The 22677-nt window shown below is 43.7% G+C and overlaps 4 protein-coding genes across 6 annotated transcripts; 1 reads left to right on the top strand and 3 right to left on the bottom strand.

Moving 5' to 3' along the window:
* The first annotated feature begins 33 nt into the window (after positions 1–33).
* On the top strand, positions 34–10496 carry zfx (zinc finger protein X-linked). 2 transcript variants are annotated; one of them, XM_042067450.1, is made up of 8 exons: positions 34–735; positions 1744–1840; positions 2216–2521; positions 3114–3266; positions 6279–6416; positions 6932–7066; positions 7431–7580; positions 7696–10496. In XM_042067450.1, the coding sequence occupies exons 2-8, from the start codon at positions 1777–1779 to the stop codon at positions 8994–8996; spliced, it is 2247 nt and encodes a 748-aa protein (XP_041923384.1). In that variant the 5' UTR covers positions 34–735; positions 1744–1776; the 3' UTR covers positions 8997–10496. The 2 variants fall into 2 exon arrangements, with proteins under 2 accessions (XP_041923384.1, XP_041923385.1); XM_042067451.1 differs by lacking the exon at positions 6932–7066.
* Positions 10497–10635: 139 nt separating this feature from the next.
* Positions 10636–12333, bottom strand: LOC121688653 (lipocalin-like). The gene is made up of 6 exons (XM_042068381.1): positions 12163–12333; positions 11880–12019; positions 11612–11691; positions 11197–11310; positions 10989–11090; positions 10636–10863 (listed from the first exon to the last, which is right to left on the bottom strand). Exons 1-6 carry the CDS (start codon positions 12256–12258, stop codon positions 10844–10846), a joined length of 552 nt encoding a protein of 183 aa, XP_041924315.1. The 5' UTR covers positions 12259–12333; the 3' UTR covers positions 10636–10843.
* Positions 12334–12762: 429 nt separating this feature from the next.
* c8g (complement component 8, gamma polypeptide) lies at positions 12763–19217 on the bottom strand. 2 transcript variants are annotated; one of them, XM_042068377.1, is made up of 7 exons: positions 18873–19217; positions 18624–18769; positions 17517–17587; positions 17114–17221; positions 16888–16989; positions 16153–16232; positions 12763–13347 (listed from the first exon to the last, which is right to left on the bottom strand). In XM_042068377.1, exons 1-7 carry the CDS (start codon positions 19026–19028, stop codon positions 13195–13197), a joined length of 816 nt encoding a protein of 271 aa, XP_041924311.1. In that variant the 5' UTR covers positions 19029–19217; the 3' UTR covers positions 12763–13194. The 2 variants fall into 2 exon arrangements, with proteins under 2 accessions (XP_041924311.1, XP_041924312.1); XM_042068378.1 differs by having other exon boundaries at positions 13210–13347; positions 16197–16232; positions 18873–19214.
* A 266-nt stretch (positions 19218–19483) lies between these two features.
* msrb2 (methionine sulfoxide reductase B2) lies at positions 19484–22377 on the bottom strand. The gene is made up of 5 exons (XM_042067810.1): positions 22134–22377; positions 20939–21036; positions 20581–20657; positions 20185–20332; positions 19484–19802 (listed from the first exon to the last, which is right to left on the bottom strand). Exons 1-5 carry the CDS (start codon positions 22246–22248, stop codon positions 19698–19700), a joined length of 543 nt encoding a protein of 180 aa, XP_041923744.1. The 5' UTR covers positions 22249–22377; the 3' UTR covers positions 19484–19697.
* Positions 22378–22677: the final 300 nt, after the last annotated feature.

The raw sequence follows: 22677 nt of genomic DNA, 5'->3' as shown, positions 1-22677 counted from the left end.
AGACACCGAAACATAATTGCAGTTTCACAGGTTAACTTGCAGGTTTATAACATCAGTAACTTAACGTTAGTTGTACTATAAAGATACGTTACGAATATAAATACAATTACATGCATGCGTTGACAGAAACATAAATACACATGGTACATGTCTGGGAATATTATAGTGTTTCATAATATAATACACAATTGCAATTTAGTGACTGTGCCAGCGTCTGAACGTTCCCCCGCATCTCACAGCTAACGTTAGCGCGCAAGCTAGCTAATAAATGAAAACTAGCTAATCATTGCGTCGGGCATCGTTCAGCATTTATGTGCCGTAGTGTCCACGATACCGGTTGACGTTAAAATGCATTTGGATACCTTCAATAAAAACGAAACACTTAAATCGCAAACATATCGTTCTTTATATCCAGTTTTAACCGACACCGAAACAAATTCCACCGTGGCCTGTTCGAGGAACTAATGCCAGCTGCTCCACAGCCCCCTTCCGCATTTTCCTGCGGCTCTAAGACTGTGACGTGTTGTGCTGACGGCGGCCTAGATGCTGGAGGAGCTGGGGGCTGCATCGTATCTTTGTGCATCAGTGGAGCTCCGAAAAGCTCGGCCCCTCCCTCCCGGAGCCTCAGCGGCCCGCCCTGCTTACACAATCCCCCGTCTGAGTCCTGCCCGAGTCTGGTGAACCTGTACGGCCTGTGGAACCGCGAAAATACAGGCCGCAAATTACCAAAATCTGGTAAGCATGCGAACTTGGTGTAATGCAGTGTTCATGTTAACTTGTTTGTAAGCCACGTCGAAAGGATTGCGTTTTCGCTACCGATGTACATTTGTTATTTTTTTTAATCGAAAGAGAGAAAGTCGAGACGCGGGCCCTTGTTTGCAGGCAGCCCAGGCCTCAGGAGGCCGCAGCTAGGCCGTGAGGAGGATATGGAGATTCTTCGAATTTTGTGTTATGCTTTGTAGTTAGCTATTTACTCGTTATCGGTTGTTCATTGTTTGTGAATTCACTACTGCAGTGTTCTTGAAACATATATCAGGCTAATGGCGAATTTGAATAAAATCGCCATTACTTGAAATACGGTGTTGCTAAAGGGTGGCGCTCGTGTCGTGTTTTGGTGTTGTGAACTCGATTGTCAGGAGGTGGGGATTAAGCGCCATGTTAGCTCTGGTGTTACGCATTTTTGCGAATAAAAAGAGAGGAGGGTCCGCACCAACAGTGCTAGCGTGGTGTAGTAGCTATAGTTAATGGGCGGAGCAGTTCCTCGTCGGGTCTATGTTTACTATTATGCCTTGTTGCAACATTGTTATGTTATAGAGCAATGTAATCCAAAAATGTACACGGAAGTGCACTCATATATTAATGTACATAGGCATTTAATAGCACTTCTGTGATGAGCAAAAAGCAAAAGTTTAACCTAGAGCCTTTTCACGTTTTTACATTAAAGTTGGGGATTTTGCTAAATTATGCACTGCAAACCTATATCTTCACAGAATGTCCACCATTTAATAATAAACATGATTTGCAATAAAGTGTCTTTCTATCTATCTATCTTGTATGTGTCTGTTAAGTGAAAGTTTAGTCAAAAATGCGAAGACATTGTAGCTAACCCTGTGTCACATTTTTGGAGAGCATAGTGAATGCTTTTGTTTTTACGCTGTTTGCTGTTCTCAGTGTATCTACAAACCATAATCATCCACCATGTTTATTTATACATATTGTGTATTTGTCTTACATTTTCGACAGGACAACACCCAACACAGATGAGGAGGAAAGACAATGGATGAAGTGACTGCTCTCTCCATCCATTCTCAAGAGCCCAAGATCATCTTTCATGGATCAGGTAATCTTTTGTGGGTCAGTTTTTGGAAAATCTCTGTAGTTGACAACTTTTTTTGCGGTGATGCAGGCTTTGCTAGTTTAGTGATTTAATGATAACCCTGGGTAAGTTAACTCTGAGTAAGTGGCAAACCTCCTACAACAAGAGCCCTATGGCATTGTTTTGTTGAATGAAGCCATACAGCTCTTCTATTAGGAGGTTTACCACTGACTCGTAGTTAACTTACCCAGGTTTGTCACTAAACCACGTACTTGGAATACCCCTCTGGTCATAATTAAAGCTATCATCGAGTCGTCCACTTGCCACCCCTACACACACACACACACACACACACAGAAAGTAAATCAGCTCTCGCCCTGATCTTGGTCGGTCCCTCAGGTGGCGATGGCGAGGAAGATGATGGGGTGGTGGTGGAGCTGCAGGAGACCGTCCTGGTGTCGGACATCGAGGGCGAGGGCATGACTGTGCACAGCTTTGCTCCCGAGGAGCTTGTGATCCAGGATGCCATCGAGGATGTGGTCGCCGAGTACGTGCAGTGTACCGAGGATGACGGGCTGGAGTCGGCCATCGCAGTGGAGACATGCGACATGTCGCCCGACGGAGTGGCGCTCGAGGACGAGGGGCTGCAAATGGACGACAAGCCGGATCAGGAGGACGGATGTGGAGATTATCTGATGATTTCATGTAGGTGAAAATACTTTGTTTCCATCTCACCACTCTCTGCTGTTGTTTACTTGGGCATTGGCCCTGTTTTGCAATGTTGCAACAGCCTAGCGAATAGTGGAAGGCAGAGTCCAGCTTGGCATGCCATTTATCTGGACGGATGACAGACCATGGTATAGGGCAACACAGGGAAAGTCACACCAGGATAGTCACATATACACATGCAGTGCACAAGGAGAGGGAGACACAAGCATCAACACTTCACATGAAGGAATCCACAAGCCTGGGCAACACCATTACAACTTAATCACTGGACAGGTGCACAATATTCACACAATTGCATAATTATATTCACACTCACGCTCAGACTGCAGTATGGGGTCTCTCATTCGACAGCAACAAACTCTCAACCGAAAACCCCCATTGCTGCAGTATGTTTATCATAAGAAAACCCTGTCAAGGTTTGACATTGTACCTTGTGGTGATGTTTAGATCTGGCCTTATTGGTAGAAGTGTAACTACTCTACGGAGGAGAAATGCTAAAGTTGATGTATGTAATTTACTGTAGTTCCCTCATAATGGGGCTATGTTCACACGTTTGGTCCTTCTGCAGTGGACGAAGCAGGCAAGATGGTGACGGGCGATGGGGAGAAGGTCACCATGGAGACGGCGTTGGCGGAGCAGGACGGGGAGGATAAGGACGAAGATGGCCAGGAGGTCATCAAGGTGTACATCTTCAAAGCTGACTCGGGGGAGGAAGACCTCGGTAAGATCTGAACCATTCCTGTTTCCATGACTACTAAAGATAGCCGTGTACAGCACCTGCAATAATGAATTCCTTAATAGGGTGGAAAAGTAGTTTTGTCATTAGGTTTGTGCTGCAGTTCATGCTTTTGAAGTGCTTGTGTGGTTAGCTTGTGTAATGAAGGCGAACTGAGCTAGCATGCTAGTTGCCCGTGTAAATCCTCACACCCCTAACCTTAAGAACGCTTCTAACCGCTGAGTTGGAAGACTGGGCTTTTAGCTCAGTGGTTAGAGCGCTCGACTCCCATGCCGGTGTGTGTGGAGGTGTGCGGGTTCGAGGGCCGTGAGCGGCGGACGAATTGCGACCTCGGTTACACTTGGAATGAGCTGGTGGACATGGTTTGAAGACATTTTGACATGAAATAGTAGGACAAGCACAGGAGTTACTAACACATTTGATGAAGTCTGCTAAATTTAAGTGTAGCAGAATCAGAACCTTCATTAATGTCATTAGTAACGCCTCGGCCTGTCACATATAATCTCAAAGATGGCTACGGTGAATAAGGGCCATATGCACTTTCCAGCTTCCTTAAACTCTCTGACATATTGAAAGCTATACAGATAAGAAATTATTTTTTTTTAACAAATTTAGGAAGGCTAAAGATGAGCAGATATTTAGTGAGTATAAGAAACAAAGAAATGAGGTGAACCGAATGATTAAGAAAGCCAAGACAGGGTTTTTCAATGACAAGATAGAGGAGAATAGGAACAACCCTAGAAAGTTATGGAAGGCAATAAAACTATTAGGATACAGCAACAGAGTGAAGACAAAATCTTTCAACCTGAGTTTGGAAATAGGAGGTACTGTTATATCTGACAAATTAAAAGTAGCAAATAGTTTAAACAAATATTTTACAACCATAGCCAACACTTTGGTGAATATGTTGCCCAGTCAATCAGGGCTCTATGGGGAAAGTCATGTGCAGGATTTTTATCAAAAGAAGGGAGTCCAAGCAGATATGTTTTCCCTTGTAAAAGTAACAAATGAAAACATTCTAAGTAAGCTTAAAAATCTCAATCCTAGCAAAGCAACAGGTCTTGATAATATTCCCACAAGATTCATACGAGATGCTGCAGAAACTATTTCTCCTTGCATAACACATATTACCAACCTGTCCATAGAACTATTCCAAGTTTCCAATTGAGTTCAAAGGGGCGAGAGTAACTTTCATATGAAAAAGGGAAGCAAAGTAGATCATGGAAACTATCGTCCCGTATCCATCTTATGTTGTCTGTCAAGTCATTGAAAGGGTTGTTCATGAGCAAATAGATAACTACTTATCATCACACAATCTTTTGTACGAATTCCAGTCAGGATTTAGAAAATCTCATTCTACAGACACTTGCTTACTTTACTTAACAGATTACATAAAAAAAAACAAGTGGATGAAGGGAAATACTGTGGCATGGTTATGTTGGACCTCCGAAAAGTGTTTGACACTGTGAACCACTGTATTCTTTTAGTCAAACTTAGAGCCTTGGGTTTTAATTCTGCATCTCTACGTTGGATCCAGTCTTATTTGGGGGATAGGGAACAAGTGGGAGATGTGAGTGGTACTATATCAACTCCTTTTCCACTTACATGTGGGGTCCCCCAGGGAAGCATCCTAGGCCCGTTATTTTTTCTGCTGTACATAAACGACATGAAGTCAGCATGTGATTGCAATCTGTATCTTTACGCGGATGATTCAGCTCTTTTAGTGTCTCATCGCAATAAAGCAGAGGTAGAGAAATTACTTAGTTCAGAACTTCAGAAAGTCAGCATTTGGTTATCTGAAAACAAATTGTCTCTTCATCTTGGTAAAACTGAATCAATACTATTTGGATCAAATGATAAGCTAAGGAAGTCACCAGGATTCAGTGTGGTAGTTGGTGATTCTGAAATAACAACTAAGGAATCAGTAACTTACTTAGGCTGCATACTTGATAATAAATTATCTGGGGAGTGCATGGCTCTAAAAGTTCTGTCTAAAGTAAATCAGAAAATAACATTTCTCGAGATTCTTGCTGGGGTCCTAATAGAATGCCACTTTGATTATGCCTGCACTTCATGGTACACAACCATTCCTAAGATTTTCAAACAGAAGCTGCAGACATCACAAAACAAATTAGTGAGGCTTATTCTTAAACTACACCCATACACATACCTCAACCCGGCTCATTTTAGTAGCCTTAAGTGGCTCAAAGTAGAGGATAGAGTAACATATATAAAAATGTGTATGGTACATAGAATAATTAAAAACAAAGTAGCTACATATCTTTGTAATTATTTTTCTCAGGTAAATGCTGCTCACAGTTACTCAACAAGGGGTAGTACCACTGACTTTGTTCTATGTAGATTTAAAAGTTGCATGGGTAAGGCCTCTTTTCTGTATTCAGCAGCCATCATATGGAATAGGTTACCAGCAGCAGTAAAGTCAACAGACAATACTGATCATTTTAAGGCATCCCTAAAGAGCTGGCTGAGCAGTAGACAGTAGTATGGTTATTAGAGTTACATGCACTGTATGTACTGAGCAGTAGACAGTAGTATAGTTATTAGAGTTGCATGCACTGTATGTACTGAGCAGTAAACAGTAGTATGGTTATTAGAGTTGCATGCACTGTATGTAATGCACTTCCTTCTCTGTTTTATGTTGTATGTCTGGGGATGCCTGGTCCTCTCCATGTTGCCTTGTTTTATTTTTGTTTTATTCCTCCACATACCACCAACATAATTACATTCACTTTAAGACATATGCCTTCACCACATGCCTACACCTGCAAACACTGACACACACCACCAAATGCACACATCTTAAGGACCACAACGGAAATAAGCCCTGTGGCTTTATTGTGTTTATCCTTTTGACTGATAATTGTACAAAGTCATTTTATTTATTTATTTATTCATATAAGAATCATCCTTTATACAAAATTCATCATGTCAATAAAGAATTTCAATCAAACAGCCCCTTCTGTTTCCTTACCATAGGCGGGACCGTGGACATCGATGAGAGCGAGCTGGATGTTGATGAAGGTGTGGAGCTGGTGGACTCAGCCGGCCTTCCTATCAGGGAGAAAATGGTGTACATGTCTGTCGGAGATGCCCATCAAACTCAGGATGAGATCAGTAAGTGCCGCTCACATCTTTGATCTCTACGACATTAAGCTGATATCTGACACATTTAGGGCAACGTTGGTTCGGTCACTGTATTGCCCAGCAGATTGTACGGTTTGTGGCCATTACTAGATGACCTCCAGAAGATCTAGTAACAGGAAGGCTGCTCCGGGCAGGTAACTGAGGCATTCTGTTTGCGTAGCATCAACTAGCGTCCACTGTAATCTAGACTACACTAGATCGCGGTGCGTATGTTGGGGGAAAAAATAGACCAGTCTTCTAAAACTATTGTTCCGCTACGTGAACGGAGTGCTTCAGTTGCAGATCCGGTGTAGCCCAGGCCCGAGAGCTACTAATCTGTTTTACGAGCCCGTGTCAGATATTCAGAGAACTGACCAGTTTATCTCTCCAGCTGCAATGTAGACTTACGCAGCGACTGTAACTGCATGACCAGTAACAGATAGACATGACCGACTTGACCAGAGGGAGGGTCACAAAGGAGCACCCCTGTTCTGTGTCTTTGACAGATGTGGCAAAGATTTCGGATGAGGTTTACATGGAGGTGGTGGTGGGAGGAGAGGAGGCGGGGAATCACCAGCGCTCGTTCGACAGCGCCTCGCTGAGCAAGGAGTTCATGCCAGTGGCGTGGGCTGCGGCCTGTGGTCAGTTAGGAGCATGCGTTCGCTCATCAACAAACAACCAGCTCATTCATCCTTTTAAGCACGCACCCTTTTAAGCACGCTTGTTGGCGGCTGAAATGTAAAGGGGCATGTGGGTTTGGGATGAATATTGGAAGTTTGGCTTTAAGAAAGTAATTAAACGTTTTAAGAACTGTTAACCCTTTGTATAAAAAAAAACAACTTGGGAAGAAATAAATAATCGCCTGTGTTTAGAACACTCTTGACCCCTGTGGCCGTATTTAAATGGTCAACCATTGAATTACTAGTGAGTAAGTTGGGCCTGCGGGGTCAGTGGACTCCAGGTCACTCCTGCATGGTGTAACTTTGGCTGGACATCTGCTTTCAGGTGGTGAGGAGAGTGAGACCTGCGAGACGAGGAACGGGGCAGCCAGCGCTCTGCTTCACATTGAGGAGTCGGATGTTCTCGAGAAGATCCACCGCCAGCGGAGCAAAAACAAGAACAGAAAGCGCTCGGAGCTTCATCACGTTCAGACAGGTACACTCTTCCCCTGGAATGCTCTGAAATAACTCGCTCTACCTGACACGGAACATACCACTCACCTCCTCCCGTGTCTCTCTCTGTCTCCCGCTCTGTCTCCCGCTCTGTCTAGCCATCATCATCGGGCCGTACGGTCAACCACTGACCGTCTACCCCTGCATGCTCTGCGGCAAAAAGTTCAAGTCGCGCGGCTTCCTGAAGCGCCACACCAAGAACCACCACCAGGACTCAATCAACCGCAAGAAGTACCAGTGCACGGACTGCGACTTCACCACCAACAAGAAGGTCAGCCTCCACAACCACATGGAGATCCACGCGCTCAGCAGCAACGCGGCGGTGGCGGCGCCCTTCGAGTGCGAGATCTGCGGCAAGGAGTTCAGCCAGCAGGCGGCGCTCTTCTCCCACCGGCTGCAGCACCACCACCGCGAGCCCAAGCTCCAGATCTCGCCGCCCGCCACCACCAAGATGCACAAGTGCAAGTTCTGCGACTACGAGACGGCCGAGCAAGGGCTGCTCAACCGCCACCTGCTGGCCGTGCACAGCAAGAACTTCCCGCACATCTGCGTGGAGTGCGGCAAGGGCTTCCGGCACCCGTCGGAGCTCAAAAAGCACATGCGCACGCACACGGGCGAGAAGCCGTACGCCTGCCACTACTGCGACTACAAGTCGGCCGACTCGTCCAACCTGAAGACGCACGTGAAGACCAAGCACAGCAAGGAGATGCCGTTCAAGTGCGACCGCTGCTTCCAGACGTTCGCCGAGATGGAGGAGCTGGTGCAGCACGGCGTGACGCACGAGGAGGCCAAGTCGCACCAGTGCCCGCACTGCGGCCACAAGAGCTCCAACTCCAGCGACCTCAAGCGCCACGTCATCTCGGTGCACACCAAAGACTACCCGCACAAGTGCACCATCTGCGGCAAGGGCTTCCACCGGCCGTCGGAGCTCAAGAAGCACTCCATCTCCCACCGCGTTCGCCGGCTGCACAAGTGTCGCCACTGCAGCTTCAAGATCGCCGACCCGTTCGTGCTCAGCAGGCACATCCTGTCGGTACACACCAAGGAGCAGAAGGCGCTGTCCGACAAGCAGGCGGCCGGCACAGCGGCGAGCCTGGCCGCGGCTTCGGCCAAAAGGACCTTTGGGGTGGCGGCGCCGGCGACTCCGTCGTCGGGGCCCAAGAAGGCCTTCTCGGCCGGGGCGGCCGTGATGAAGGGCCCCCGGGAGCGCCGCGTCTACCAGTGCCAGTACTGCGAGTACAGCACGGGCGACGCGTCGGGGTTCAAGCGCCACGTCATCTCCATCCACACCAAGGACTACCCGCACCGCTGCGAATACTGCTCCAAAGGCTTCCGACGGCCCTCGGAAAAGAACCAGCACATTATGAGGCATCACAAGGACCTGGTGTCTCCAGAATGAACTGACGATGCCTCGTAAATGCCTTGCGTTTAAGGGAAGGGGGGGGGTGGGGAGAGACTAACCGCCACCATTATGGTGATTCCCAGCCAAGCCGCTGGAAGAACATCAGCTTCCCTGTGGGTCAGTGTTTGAAGCAGCCCAGCCATCACACTGCTTTGTTTGGTCCCTGTTGAAATTGCTGTTAAGTGCTACGTTAGGACTCTGAAATGGAAGGCTTCCACAGAGCATGAACTTGGCTTATCTGTGAGGCAAAGACTGAGGTGTCGGCGCCAGAACTATTTCCTGTTTGTTGAACGTTACAAGTGGTTTTGTTTTCCTCGATTTAGTTTTTTTTATATAAATATATAAATTCTTTTCCATCAATGCTCTGCAATGTGCTGGCTCAAGTGTGAATGAAATGTAAAACGAATGTGCCGGATATAAGTTGCTTTGACTTCTAATGCCTTCAGCAAAATACACGGCACTCAAGGAAAGAGTTCCATCATGCAGCCTAAGTTCATTATTTTTAGTAATTATGTTCACTAACAGTATTTGGACATGATGTATCTGCCATTTCACTTAGACAATCATGGGAAAGACTTTTTCAGTCACATGCACACACACACACACACACACACACATAAACTCGAAATGGAAGTTTTAAGAGGCCGGACTATCCACTTATTTAGACCTTTAACTTTTGAATTAGTCGTGTCTCTATTCTGAAAGCAGATCGAGAGTTCCAGTAAAGGCCTGAGCTCTCTGTATTTTCAGTTTTATTGTATGTAAGATTTTCATTTGATGTCTAAACACTTCCACTTCTGCCTTTCCACTTGGCTGCTGTTTTCATTTTCCTGGTGTCATGGACTCATCTTGTGATGACGAGGTGTTGTGCGTTTCTCAATGTGGATGTGTGCTGGCGTGCTCCAACAATGAGAATCATCCTCACTCTACCTGCGGTGCTAGTGATGTTTTTGTTTAAGAGAGTCTAACAGAGAATAATTAGTTTGGACAAAATTAGAAACGTATATAAGGCTGGTTACTCCTGAAGGACATGGTATAACACTATTGCTTTGACCTGACCGCTATTTAAATTAGTCTTCTTGCCCTCGCTGCAGAGGGAGAAGTGCTATGTTGTCCGTTTAACCAGCAGCACAGGCACAGGGCCAAATGTAGCCTTGAAAGGTGGAAGACGCAGTTCAGTGAGATTACAGTACTGCGGGTTGTTCATGGTACCTTTGACTCCCCCTAACCGATGTCACTAACCCCGATCACAGTTGAATGGTCGCTCAACAATAACATCTTTCAGACCCTACTATGGCCACCTGTGGTTACTGTTTTCATTTTGTTTGCATTGTCAAGGGGAACATGAGTATATATTAGCATTTTTTTGTATGCAAAGTTTCACTTACAACTATTGTTGATGTAAAACATTTTAACAGAGCTATCCAGAAATATGTTGTGTAATTGTATTGGAGGTAATTGTAATAGCAAAACGAGTATTAAACAGCAGAAGATTTTTGCCTGTTTCACTATGGTTTCCTTTTCTAGAAGTTGTTTATCCCCACGTATCATATTTTACACACTGTGCTATGCGCTACATGTGTAGGAGCCTCACCACCTATACATTACAAGAGCCAGAAGAACACAGCAGCACACCTTGTGTTTCTCACTTATTTTAATATCACCAAAAATATTTAAAAATGTACATAGAAAACAAGCTGTAAAAAAAAAAGAATACATTGTATGAAACAAGTGAGGGAAGTTACATATCACAGTGCGGAATGCATTTGCAAAGGTTCCAGAGTAGAGCAGGGGGAACGCATAGAGGAGTCGCCACAGGTGTGTGTGTGGATCGCAGGCTGGATTTATGCAGCGGCACACTCACCTTCAGAAAACAAAGCAAGAAGAAAAAGTTTTTTTTTTTTATTAGACTGAAAAACGCCAGCAGAACTAGTTGCTTGTTCACTACTAGATGTATTGTTGTAGGTGTGTGGTTGTTCCCATGCTTACCATTAGGGGGCAGAATGGCAACGTTCTCGGGGGCAATTCCAGTTTCCAGGCTGAACTGTTTGAACTTCTCCAGAAGCTCAGGGCTCAGGTCAGCACTGCGTCCTGCATCGGAAGCAATAAATAAACGGTCACAAAGCCATGCCAGCTGCGATCTCTTATCTGGACGTTCTAGTTAGTGTCTTTATAGTATCATGAGTTGAGCCCATACCGTAAAGCTTGTTCAGGACCTCAGAAACGCCATCTTTGGTTTTGACCGTGTAGACGAGGGCAAACTCGTCGTATTTGGCATCCACCACACGCATGTCATTGTCATTGTTCCAGCCTGTGAAGAATCCCCCAGAATATGGCACACTGAGTGGCATGCAGTATACAAAGCCGCCCGCTCACTAGGATCTGATCAGTCATACAAATAGTCAGAGATGTAAAAGTCCAGCCATGTTTTTGTGGTTTCACAGGTGGTTTCACTATCTACCTGGCTTAAGAGTTGTGCAAATTAGAATCAGCTGATTAAGTGAATGGTTGGAACAAAAAATGTGGCAGGACTTTTACTTTCTGAAGCCAGACTTTTACACCTGTGCAAACAACACATTTCAGGCACATCACACATCGAGTTGAAGACTTACGCTGGCTGCGGAAAGTGAAACGTCCAGGAGTCTCGGTCTTCTTGGCCAGGTGGGTCATCCTCCAGCAGGACCCATCCGAGCTGAAGAGAGAAGAAACTGGTCATGAGACTCCTTAAAACAATGACAGTGCTTTTAGTCTGTGTTGCAGTGCAGTGTTTGGAGACTTGTAGTGGGACAAAAAAATAAAATAAACAAATAACTGATACAAATAGGTATTCATAAAAAAAATATGCAAAGGATAATTCATACTAAGTTCTAATCAACTTACTTCAGGTTGGCATAGGTGAGGTCCAGATCACCTCCTGCAGTAGGAGTGAGAATGGCATTGCCCATCTTCATGCTGGCTTTGTGGTTGACAAACCACTGAGCATTTGTGGCGAAGCCAACCATGTACCACTTTCCTGCCATCTACAGAAAGGTGCAGAGAGCAGCTGTTAAGCAAAGCCAAATCATGTTCAGATCCACACACATCTGTAGAAACATTTCCAGTCATCATCCCATAGCTGAAAAGCATTGGGGCATTTCACATTTTGAACAATGCTTCAGCTCACCTGCTGTAGGTCGAAGTGAGCCATGGGCATAACCTCGGCGAAGGTGAAGGCGGAGCACAGGAGGACTCCTAGCAACTGGAGAACGGCCATCGTCATGGTAGCGCTGGAGAGGCTTCCTCTGGGGACGAGTGAACCAGGCTGGTGTGGGAGATGTGAGACTGCACTCGTCTCCGACTCCTGTTTTATGCACCAAAGAAAGCCGGCCCCCAAACCCCCCGGACTCCCCTGCCCTGCCCCCCCTCCCCCTTCCTGGGTCTGTCTCCAGCGTTCAGTCCCACCCTGCCCTGGAGCTCTGTCATGCAAATTGCAGCCGTTACACAACCTGCACATGTGGGCTCTGGACTCGCTTGTGGCTACAGGGTATCAATAGGGTATGAATTACCCCACTCCCACCCCCACCCACTGCATGCCTGCAGGGAACAGAGCCTAGTCCTTTCTGGGGGCTGATAGAGCAATTTGATGAATAAGCAACAGGTTTGCATAAGGGCTTTTAGTCAACCTTTGTCAAATAACATGCACGTTTTAGAAGCATGTGCTTCTCTAACATCGAACAAAATCATTGCAGTGCTCAGAAAATGAATACAGGCTGGATGAGAACTCTTAACATTTAGGGGTGTTTATTTCTACATTTTTAATGTATTTAATACAGATGTTATGGTTATGGTTATAGTATTTAAGAGACACGTCCAAAGTGACTTACAGAATATGAACACTACAATAGTTAAATAACAAATGTGTTTTTCATTAGTTGTGTAACTTTTTTTTTTTTTTTTTTGAAGGTACAGGCCGAGTCTTGTTGAAGGAGAGTTATATCACAGAGTGAAAGTGGCCGGAGACATTTTTTCCTCCCAGGAGAGGTGAAATGGGGCCACTTAGCCTAATCTCCACCTGGTTTCATATGCAGCCTTTATCATATCATTCATATACAGCCCAACTTTTAGTGTTAATATCTCAATTATTGGTTCAAAATTTACTGGGATGAAAAATGGGCTTTGTTAATATTTTTGAATTTCTTCTTAAATATAAAGACAGTCACAGAAACAATTTTGCAAACAACTCAACTAAAATTGCATTGGGACTACGAAGGTCCGTGGTTGTGAACAAATGTGATTTCACTGTTGCTCCCAAACCGGCTACTCCAGGAATGTCGTTCAGGACAGAGACGGACAATGATCCATTACATGACTGAAAGAGAGCGACAGAGAACACGGTTTCCATTACATGAGTAACTGTATATAAATAAGCGTGAAATTATTCCAGGATCTACCCTATTGCCAATTAGGCTATTATGTCATATTGGTCCAGGTTTCTTAAGTAAAAGTTATGCAACAATGACAACATGTGCCTGTGAAAACAACGTGATGTTTTCGGGAAGAAGTATGCGGCTGGATTGGCCTCTTGGCTTTCTCCAAAATGTGGTGCTGCACCAATCTCCTTCCTGTGATTCGCTGAGCTAAAGAAGCAACTAGAAACCCCGCGCTGTATTTTGCCACTAGACTAGTGGCTATACCTGTGACAACATGCTTGCGTGCGTAAACGTAATCAAAATCGATACATCCATAGCCTAAATGTAAACAGCTCAGCTTGTTACAGTAACACTGTTTCATCAGGTCATGTGGCAAAGCGCAAAGCGATGGAAACGAACGCAGTGTGTAGGCTATTGCACACAACGGTGCCAACTTGTGGTTTTCCTTTGTTAAAATAAAATATCTCCTTGACCAGCATAAATTAGCAAAGTTGAATTCATCTGAAATTCAGGTTGCAAAACGATGAATAAATAAATCTACTTTTATAAAAACGGCAATTCACAGTTGTTAGATCTGTTACATCCATATTCATATTGCCCTCTTGTTTTATGAAGTAATTTTCATTTTTTGCAATAAAAAAATACTCCAGAAAACACCTTCTTTAATTTATTAACAAAATTAATCAGATTGTGCCCAAAGCTCGTGACCGTAAACCCCTTCAGATACGATAATTATTGTTGTAGGTAAAAAAGAATAAATAAAAATAAACACAAATAAACAACAATTTGTAATGCAGCAATTTGAAACGTTACTCATTCAACACATAGCTCCTTTTGCAATGCAGATATTCAAAATAATGGACACAAACAAAAACATCATCGGCTATTTATATTTTCATAATTTAAAGTGGTTGCTTAAACAAAAACTTGCACGCAAACATGTGAACCCCTTTCAGTTTAAAGCCTGTTGCATCTCCAGCAATCACCAGCTGCCTTTCAGTCTCTCGTAAAGGCCTATCTTACTTTGGGCATTTGATCACAGGCATTCCCAGAACCACATTGTGATCTGAACTAACTTACTTGGCCAGATTTCAGTATGTGAGTCTTGTTTTTACCAGTCTAGGGTTTTTACCAGCCATTCCTTGGTTAGTGTTCAAAAGGAGGCTCGTGAGACAGCCACCCCAACTTTTCCTCAACCTTTCCTCAACTTTTCCTCAACCTTTCCTCAACTTTTCCTCAACTTTTCCTCAACCTTTCACTACAGTCTACTATAGTTTCACACCTCCATCAGTCTACAGGTCTCACACCTCCAACACCTCACCTTCTTTTTACAGTGAGTGTTGTCAGAGTGCTCTGGGTCGTTTTCTTGTTGTATGACCCATTGTCGGTCCAGCTTCAAAGGACTGCTGATGTTCCATTCATGCATATCTTTATAGGCCACAGTTCACAGTTCCCTTAATTGTGCTGGGGTCATCCATGCCCAGAAGAGAAAAGGCAGGCCCATATTCTCATTATTATACTTCACTGAGCGAATTCTGTTTTTGTTCAAATTTGGACTCACCTGTCTTATATGTCTTGTGGAGAGGGTTTGTCCAGGTGCCCCAAAGTGGAAATGGGCAGCATGGATATTTCTTAGAGCTTAAGAACAGATAATCTTCCTATAGCAAGCCTCCCATCACTGGTGCAGCTATTTAATGTTCTTTACATTGTTAAAGTGTGCAGTGAAAAGTCTGCAAGATGCTATGATTGGACCGGCTTTTATCTGGTTTATTAAGTGTCTTGGGGATATTTAGAGGGATGTCCATCTGGAGGCAGGGCGAACCCTCACTTATCCTTTTTTGGGACTGGATGACCCCCATAACTCCTGAGAAATTCATGAATGGACCACTATATATATAGTATATACAGTGGCCTAATAGTTTGAAACTGTGCTTACAATGGGTCATGTAACCCCCTCCCCACACACACACAGGTACACCCCCCTCCTCTACACACCTACCCTCCCATACACACACAATATACCTTTTCAATTACTACTTTTAATTTATTCTTTAAAGTTGAGCTGGCTCTTGAGCACAAGAATTTCATTACTTATAATTCTTTTATGAGTTATAATTATTTTATGAGTACATGGCAATAAACTTGAATCTTGAATCTTGTAACAAGGAAATGACCCAAAAGGGGCTGTGGTAGTGTAGTGGTTAAGGAGCTGGGCTAGCGTGCAGTAGCCTGAAAGTTGTTGGTTCAATTCCCGGCTTCCACCGTTGTTCCCTTGAGCAAGGCACTTAACCCCAAGTTGCTCTGGGGACAATGTGATCCCTTGTAATATGACATATGTAAGTCACTTTGGTCAAGAAGTGTCTGCTAAATGTAATGTAAAAACATCCCAACAACACATTCTGCCCATGTAACATTCCAGACCTATATTTGGTTCTGCAGGAGAAGAAGACTATAGATAGAGATAGATATCTAGATAGATAGATACTTTATTGATCCCCAAGGGGAAAGATCATGTTTGATTGAAGTCATTGTAAGAGCTGCCGCAGGTTATTGACTGAGGGGCTTCCCATATTTTTGCACATGTTGGTCTGAGTTTTTTTTTTTTTTTAAACCAACTTTAAGCGATGAAAGTGAATATATCATATTTTTTGTTTGTGTCCGTAATTTGGAACGTCTGCGTTATATTTATGGGCAATAAGGTTTTTCTAAAAGATAATATAATGATCATATGATGAGTTCACGACCTGCAAGTGGCGCAGTACATGAGCATCAGATCTCCTGCACTCACCAAGCACATAGTCCTCATCAGCAGCCTCACAGAAGCCTGAAAGCACAAGTTATTATTGTGAATATATGAAGCATACTGCATTGTGAATATATGAAGCATACTGCATTGTGAATATATGAAACATACTGCATTGTGAATATATGAAGCATACTGCATTGTGAATATATGAAGCATACTGCATTGTGAGTGAATATATGAAGCATACTGCATTGTGAATATATGAAGCATACTGCATTGTGAATATATGAAGCATACTGCATCAGGTGAAACTTTGAGCTGAACATTGGGAGATTGAGCCCTCTGTGCTCCTTTACAGTTTGAATAATCATGATGATATGGGGGGGGGGCATGATGATATGGGGGGGGGGGGCATGATGATATGGTTATTAGGGGGGGGTATGATGATATGGTTATTAGGGGGGGGGGGGGGGCATGATGATATGGGGGGGGGCATGATGATATGGTTATTAGGGGGGAGGGGCGGGGGGTAGGCATGATGATATGGGGGGGGGCATGATGATATGGTTATTAGGGGGGAGGGGGGGGGGGGCATGATGATATGGTTATTAGGGGGGAGGGGGGGGGGGTGGCCATTTTCTTTATTATTGATCAAATATGTATCATATTTTAGACATATGAGAAATATGTTAAATTAGTCCACACATTAATTGCAGGCAGCTGCGAGACTTACTGTAGCCTGGGAACTGGAAGACATAGTCCAACCCAAGGCTCTGTTTGGCTGCAAGCTCTTCAAATTTATCTGCAGTAGAGTCGGGCACTTTTGGGGACCGACCTGGGTGATAAATACAAACTTAAGATTTCCATCAGTTCCCCCAGTTTCACCATGCAGTAGCGTCACTACAACGACTCCCATGTGTAGTGTGTGAGAAGTGGTTTTAAAGGTACCAGGTACCTACCATATAATTTCATGGAGATCTTTCCTTGCCTTTGATAGTACAATATGGCATAGGAGCTGTGGTCCGTTTCAGCAATCACAATATCAATGTTTTTCTTAGGATTCTTGTCTATGAAACATAACAAGTAAAGGCATTATACTTTTATTTAAAAATTATTTGACTGAATTGTTTGCAGACGCTTTGAATGGACTAACATTTCTTAAGTGGCCAACAGGTTGTTTACTAACTTGATAGGGTATAGGGTGTGATTGTATTTGTGGGCAATACTAACTTGAGAGGGCATGGAGTGTGATTGTATTTGTGGGCAATACTAACTTAAGAGGGCATGGGGTGTGATTGTATTTGTGGGCAATACTAACTTAAGAGGGCATGGGGTGTGATTGTATTTGTGGGCAATACTAACTTGAGAGCAAAAGTCTTCCTTTGGATTTAGTGGTTTGGTACTCTTGCCTGATCTCCCAACACTGCTGGTTACTAAAAATGAAAAAAAAAAATGGATGAGGACATATTCCTTTCCCTTCTTGCCAGCATTTGTTGAAATAGATGATTAAAAAATAACAAATAGACTACTGCTGACATCCATGTTGAAGTAGTTTGTTTTGTGAACATTAGAAAATTAGGAGCTATTTAAGGCTACATCAATCACACACACATTAAGTGTTGAATAACAAGTGCCACTTCTGTGGTAAATACAACCAACTATCCACAAGCCCTTGTTGACATGTTTATGTCAAGTTAAGTAAGCTGAATTTCGGTTGTTGCTGCCGCGCAAGACCACAAACTATGTGTGTCACGTCGGTAAACACATCTCCTCAAGCCCAAGCAGGAACTCTGCACTCCACTCTTTAACCATCAGGATGGGACTGCATGTTTTTCAGAGACCTTTTAGGTCTATGAAACTGCATGTTTATTTCGCACAGGATAAACAACAGATGGGCTGGTCGGCAACTTGTTTTCATTTCAAATGTGCAGAGGCTGTGTCATTGCATTTAGGACACAAAAACCATGCCTACTGGCCTCTGTCTAAAATACTTGGTTTCATTTATCTTCTCCACATTGATTTAAAACATAAAACCGACATGTGCGCTTGTGTTCTGCATGCACAAACCTCCCTCAACTGGCAGGGAATTATTCAAGGAAGGTAAAGGTAAACTCCTGCCTTGCTTTGTATGACAATTACATCTTCATTTCAAAATCAATACATTTACATTGGGAAGATACTTGTATTCCGGCTGCTTTTAAGGTACATTCCTACCACTGGAGAGTAAGGAGAACCCACCTTGTAGATAGATAGATAGATACTTTATTGATCCCCAAGGGGATCATGTATGAGTGCAACAATTCCCAGTTTCAAATCAACATGTGACAGCATTGCTCCATACTAAATCAGTATAATGTTCATTAACGTTTCACTTTTACATGTTGTGTTTTAATACTGTTTTTAGAGAATAATCACACTTCACAGTTTTACCCAACAAGGCCCCCCCTGGTGGTGAACTCATATACTCACAGTTTCCTGAAGGTGCTCACCAACATGGGAGCATCGAAGGTGGTGGGTGGTGTCAGGGATATGGTGGTGCTCTCCACCTTAAAACCGTTCTCTAGGAGGAAGGGGCATTTGGAGGCAGCGCTAATCAAGTACCATTTCCCCACCATCTGGGGAACAGAGATGATCTGAGCGCTACAGAGCAGCTTCAAACACAGAGCAGAGGGAATGTGTAACAGCACACAGATGTTTGATGCCAAAGCATAACTGTACCTGGTCCAGGTCGAGGTTGGGTGCTACGGTGATCTTGTCAATGTTGTTCTCCGTCTGTGTCCGCTCAGTTCTCCTGCCTTGGGTTCTGGAGGCCCCAAGTGTGTTCGGTTCTCCAAGTACTGTAAGCATGGCTATACAAATCCATACGTGCTGCATCCTGCCTACTTCACTCTAGAACAATACTTACAATCTGATGTCACCTGATTATTTTTCTTAGATAATTAATTCATTAATTATTCTGAAGAAATAACCTTGCTGGACTTTATGTTGATCTCACAGTGTGCATGTCCATATGCCTGCTTCCACTGGCCTGCTTTAGAAAACACACGTCTGTTTTTTCACTGTCATCGACATGTCAGCAGGGTTTTCCTGTGTTGACACAGATTGGACAGCTGACCCATAGTCTAAGTTTATTATTAACCCTGTTTTAGTGAGACAAGATCATTCTTCTTACTGGGGCACTCTGGGCCCCAACATGCATAAGAACAAAGAATAGAACTGTTACTCTTGTGTAGAACAATTACTCTTTCATTTTTTTTTCTAAAGAAAATTCCAAACATGAAAACCATTTTAAAGTAACTAGAGACAGAGAGAGGTCAGTACACAGGAAGTGATAAAACATGGCATTTATTGACTTGAAACAAACAGCATTTTGACAGAATTTTAAAGGTTAAACCGATTCCTTGAAAGAAGCAGTCACCCAAAAGCAAATTCTTTTCACACGCATAATCATAACGACATACGACTGAGGGTTAAAAAAAAAGACAAAAAAAAAAAAAACCAGAATCTTTTTGGAGCTTTGTTTGTACTGGTCATGGGGAGACGTTACTTTGCCCTGGGTTTAAAGTTTAGAGCCACACTGTTGATACAGAATCTTTCGCCGGTTGGGTCTGGTCCGTCCTCAAACACATGACCGAGGTGGGCATCACACTGACCAAGCAGAACAACTCGTTATCAGTCAGACGTTTGCACACAGGCATTTACAAAGCAGTTTATTACTGTACTGTATATCTACGAAGGGCAAAGGCGCACTACACTCTAGCATAACTCACACGTCATGCCACTCTTGCTTGATTGACACGTTAATGCCACTCTTGTTTGATTGACATGTAATACTCCTCTTGTTTGATTGACATGTTAATGCCACTCTTGTTTGATTGACATGTAATACTCCTCTTGTTTGATTGACACGTTAATGCCACTCTTGTTTGATTGACATGTAATACTCCTCTTGTTTGATTGTCCAGTTTGACTACACATTAGAGGAGTGTGGTAGATTGACTAATAGCCTTGAGAAGAGTCAGCCACTTACGTGTTTGCAGATGACCTCTGTTCCAGTGTTGCCAAGTGAGTTGTCAGGGCGACGTATGATGCTGGCATGACTTTCATCTCGCTCCCATGTCCCGTGGGCCTGGTAGAAAGATGGCCAGCCAGTTCCCGAATCGTATTTTGTTTCTGAACTGCAACAATGAAACATGGAGTATGAAATTAGTTAATCCCTTCACTAGCAAACACACACACATTATACTGTATATTTCAGATTCACTTTTATTTATTTGCCGCATTTCTGTATGCACAGAGTGCAACCCAAAGCGCTCAATTAAAGCAGCAAAAGTCAATAAGTCAACATTGACATGAGCATTCTGGTTGGTAAGCGTTCCTTCTCAGTCAGTCAGGTGAGTTGTGACAGGGGGTTCGACTGGTTTACCTGAAGAGGGGGGAATCGCAGCAAACACAGTGATACATCCCAGCTTCACTATGGTGGACGTAGATGCCAGTGAAAGGCTGTGGAACCACACACACACACACACAGATACACACACACAGGGATTTCTACTCATTTGTCTGAAGTTTGAAATTGTAACCTGTAATGTCAGCTTTTTGTCTCATGAAAAAAACAATGCCTATCTGAACCTTAAAGCATGGTCTACCCGAAGCTATTTGCTCCAACTGACAACTTACATAATCACATTGTGATTCTGCACCATCATGTTCAAACCAGAGATATTGCCCTAACCTGCCTTTGCTATGTGTTGTGCTATGTGTCGTGATGCGCACCCACTCACCACCTCTGTGCCTTTCTCCCGGGTGACCACATATTGCTCTGGGGTCAGCTTCTTCTGCCAATCAGTGGCCTCTTCATAACGGGTCAAAGACAGCAAGCCTTGGCAAGTGCAAAGGTAACATTAAACTCAACACACATTCCTAAGTGACATAGTAGTGGTGGTCTGAGGTTTCTCAGTTCACCACATACAGTAGGCTACATGGTTGATGGCTTTAAGGAGAATTCTCAGGTGCCTGGCCAGACTACACACTTGGGACAACTCATATCATTCATTCACATATGGCAGATGAAAAAGTCTCGAAATCTTATTCCTGAAAAAATGAACATTAGAGATGTCAGTGCATTTCCTTTTGTAAGAAAGAAAAGCAATGGATAGATGATATCGGTTAGGTTGCTCCAACTTATCGCCTACAATAAAAGGGAGTCTGTAGGACTACATTTTTCCAGCGACCTATGAACTTCCCCTTAGTTGTTTCAGTCATGGCTTTTAACATTTCTTGTTGGTGTTTAATTAGATTTTTTAGTGAGAACATTAAAATGTCTGAAATATTACTGTAATTAGGCTATAAGCTATACTAAATGTTTTTTTTGTGTGTAAGTGGATATTGTTGCTGAGTAATAATATGTGCACATATTATTAAACTCTTTAGTCTTTTAAACATCTGGTCCAATGCTGGCTTTGCACAATATAGGCTACGCCTAAAGACACTGGCGCTATAATATCAATTTCACATTTTCTCTCATTAATCATAATGCACTTTCTGAAAAGAATATTCGTAATGAATGAACTATTCTTTGAGGTGGTCTAGACATGTTCACAAGACTCCATGTCCGAACAGGCGTTTTGTCCTGGGAAGTCTGGATGAGATCTGTCGCGATTAGGGCTTTATGCTGCCCAAATTTGTCAGTCAGCCGCCTCCGGCAAAAGACGCAAGCAAGCTGAACCATCATGTTCAGCCCCAATATATGGAAAGGTTCAACTGTCCTCCCACCACATGACAAATATGTTCATTAACCGCCGGAAATAGGCAATTTTCTACAACGATAGGCTGCACACTTCGACAGGCGCAGATAAATCCATGCACCTGCTGCCACAATCAAGGCTAGAAAGTAGCCGACTAAATGTTAGTTTAATGCAGATAATCTTGCTGTAAAGAAGAGCAAACGTTATATGACCATTGCAGAGCAAAACCTACCCGAACATGTGTGAATAGGACGAACTGCAGCGCCCCGTCTTGCTAATACTACTTTTGTAGTGGAGGTAGCTCCTTTAGTGACAATGCTCGTAAAACGAAGGAAAAGACGTGACATGGTGTCCTGTGTAGTCCACAAAGTTAGCTGAAGACACGTTCGCGCTGTTGCATTTAACGACGTTTAATTGCTCGGAGGTACTTCGACCTGGGGGACAGTGCGCGTTCCCCTCCCTCCCTCGCAACCCTGTGAAAGGGACTGGTCAAACCCACCATGCATCTGGGTTTGTGATATGGGTCATAGCGCACTCTTGATAATAGTAACTCACTTTGCACCAGCGTAAATACCTTGTTTACATGCTTGCATTTAGGTTACAGGGCGATGCACTTATCCACAACAGAACCGACCCATCCTCTTAGGTCTCCACTCAGAACCTATAGTTATCTACTGTTCCCACAACCACATACACACTATAGCCAGAGAGAGAGAGAGAGAGAGAGAGAGAGAGAGAGAGATGTAGTCTACTGTTCCCACAACCACATACACACT

The sequence above is a fragment of the Alosa sapidissima genome, chromosome 17 (assembly GCF_018492685.1).
Source record: "Alosa sapidissima isolate fAloSap1 chromosome 17, fAloSap1.pri, whole genome shotgun sequence".
In the NCBI taxonomy this organism is placed as follows: Eukaryota; Metazoa; Chordata; class Actinopteri; order Clupeiformes; family Clupeidae; genus Alosa; species Alosa sapidissima.
Note: the sequence above shows the minus strand (reverse complement) of the source record. Positions and strands in the feature narration are given on the sequence as shown.

Bases quoted from the DNA above. Each gene is read 5' to 3' on its own strand.
- zfx (XM_042067450.1), top strand. From the start codon at position 1,777: ATGGATGAAGTGACTGCTCTCTCCATCCATTCTCAAGAGCCCAAGATC. The intron at 1,841-2,215 runs GTAATCTTTTGT...TCGGTCCCTCAG, and splicing joins GATCATCTTTCATGGATCAG to GTGGCGATGGCGAGGAAGAT. The intron at 6,417-6,931 runs GTAAGTGCCGCT...TGTCTTTGACAG, and splicing joins TCAAACTCAGGATGAGATCA to ATGTGGCAAAGATTTCGGAT.
- LOC121688653 (XM_042068381.1), bottom strand. From the start codon at position 12,258: ATGACGATGGCCGTTCTCCAGTTGCTAGGAGTCCTCCTGTGCTCCGCC. The intron at 11,311-11,611 runs GTAAGTCTTCAA...GATTCTTCACAG, and splicing joins TTTCACTTTCCGCAGCCAGC to GCTGGAACAATGACAATGAC. The intron at 10,864-10,988 runs GTAAGCATGGGA...TGTTTTCTGAAG, and splicing joins TGCCATTCTGCCCCCTAATG to GTGAGTGTGCCGCTGCATAA.
- c8g (XM_042068377.1), bottom strand. From the start codon at position 19,028: ATGCAGCACGTATGGATTTGTATAGCCATGCTTACAGTACTTGGAGAA. The intron at 16,233-16,887 runs GTAAGTCTCGCA...TTGTGCTTTCAG, and splicing joins CTTCCAGTTCCCAGGCTACA to GCTTCTGTGAGGCTGCTGAT. The intron at 13,348-16,152 runs GTCGTGAACTCA...GCTCTCTTTCAG, and splicing joins ATGTACTGCGCCACTTGCAG to TCATGTAATGGATCATTGTC.
- msrb2 (XM_042067810.1), bottom strand. From the start codon at position 22,248: ATGTCACGTCTTTTCCTTCGTTTTACGAGCATTGTCACTAAAGGAGCT. The intron at 20,333-20,580 runs GTAAACCAGTCG...TCATTGTTGCAG, and splicing joins TGCGATTCCCCCCTCTTCAG to TTCAGAAACAAAATACGATT. The intron at 19,803-20,184 runs GTAAGTGGCTGA...CTGCTTGGTCAG, and splicing joins CAGAGGTCATCTGCAAACAC to TGTGATGCCCACCTCGGTCA.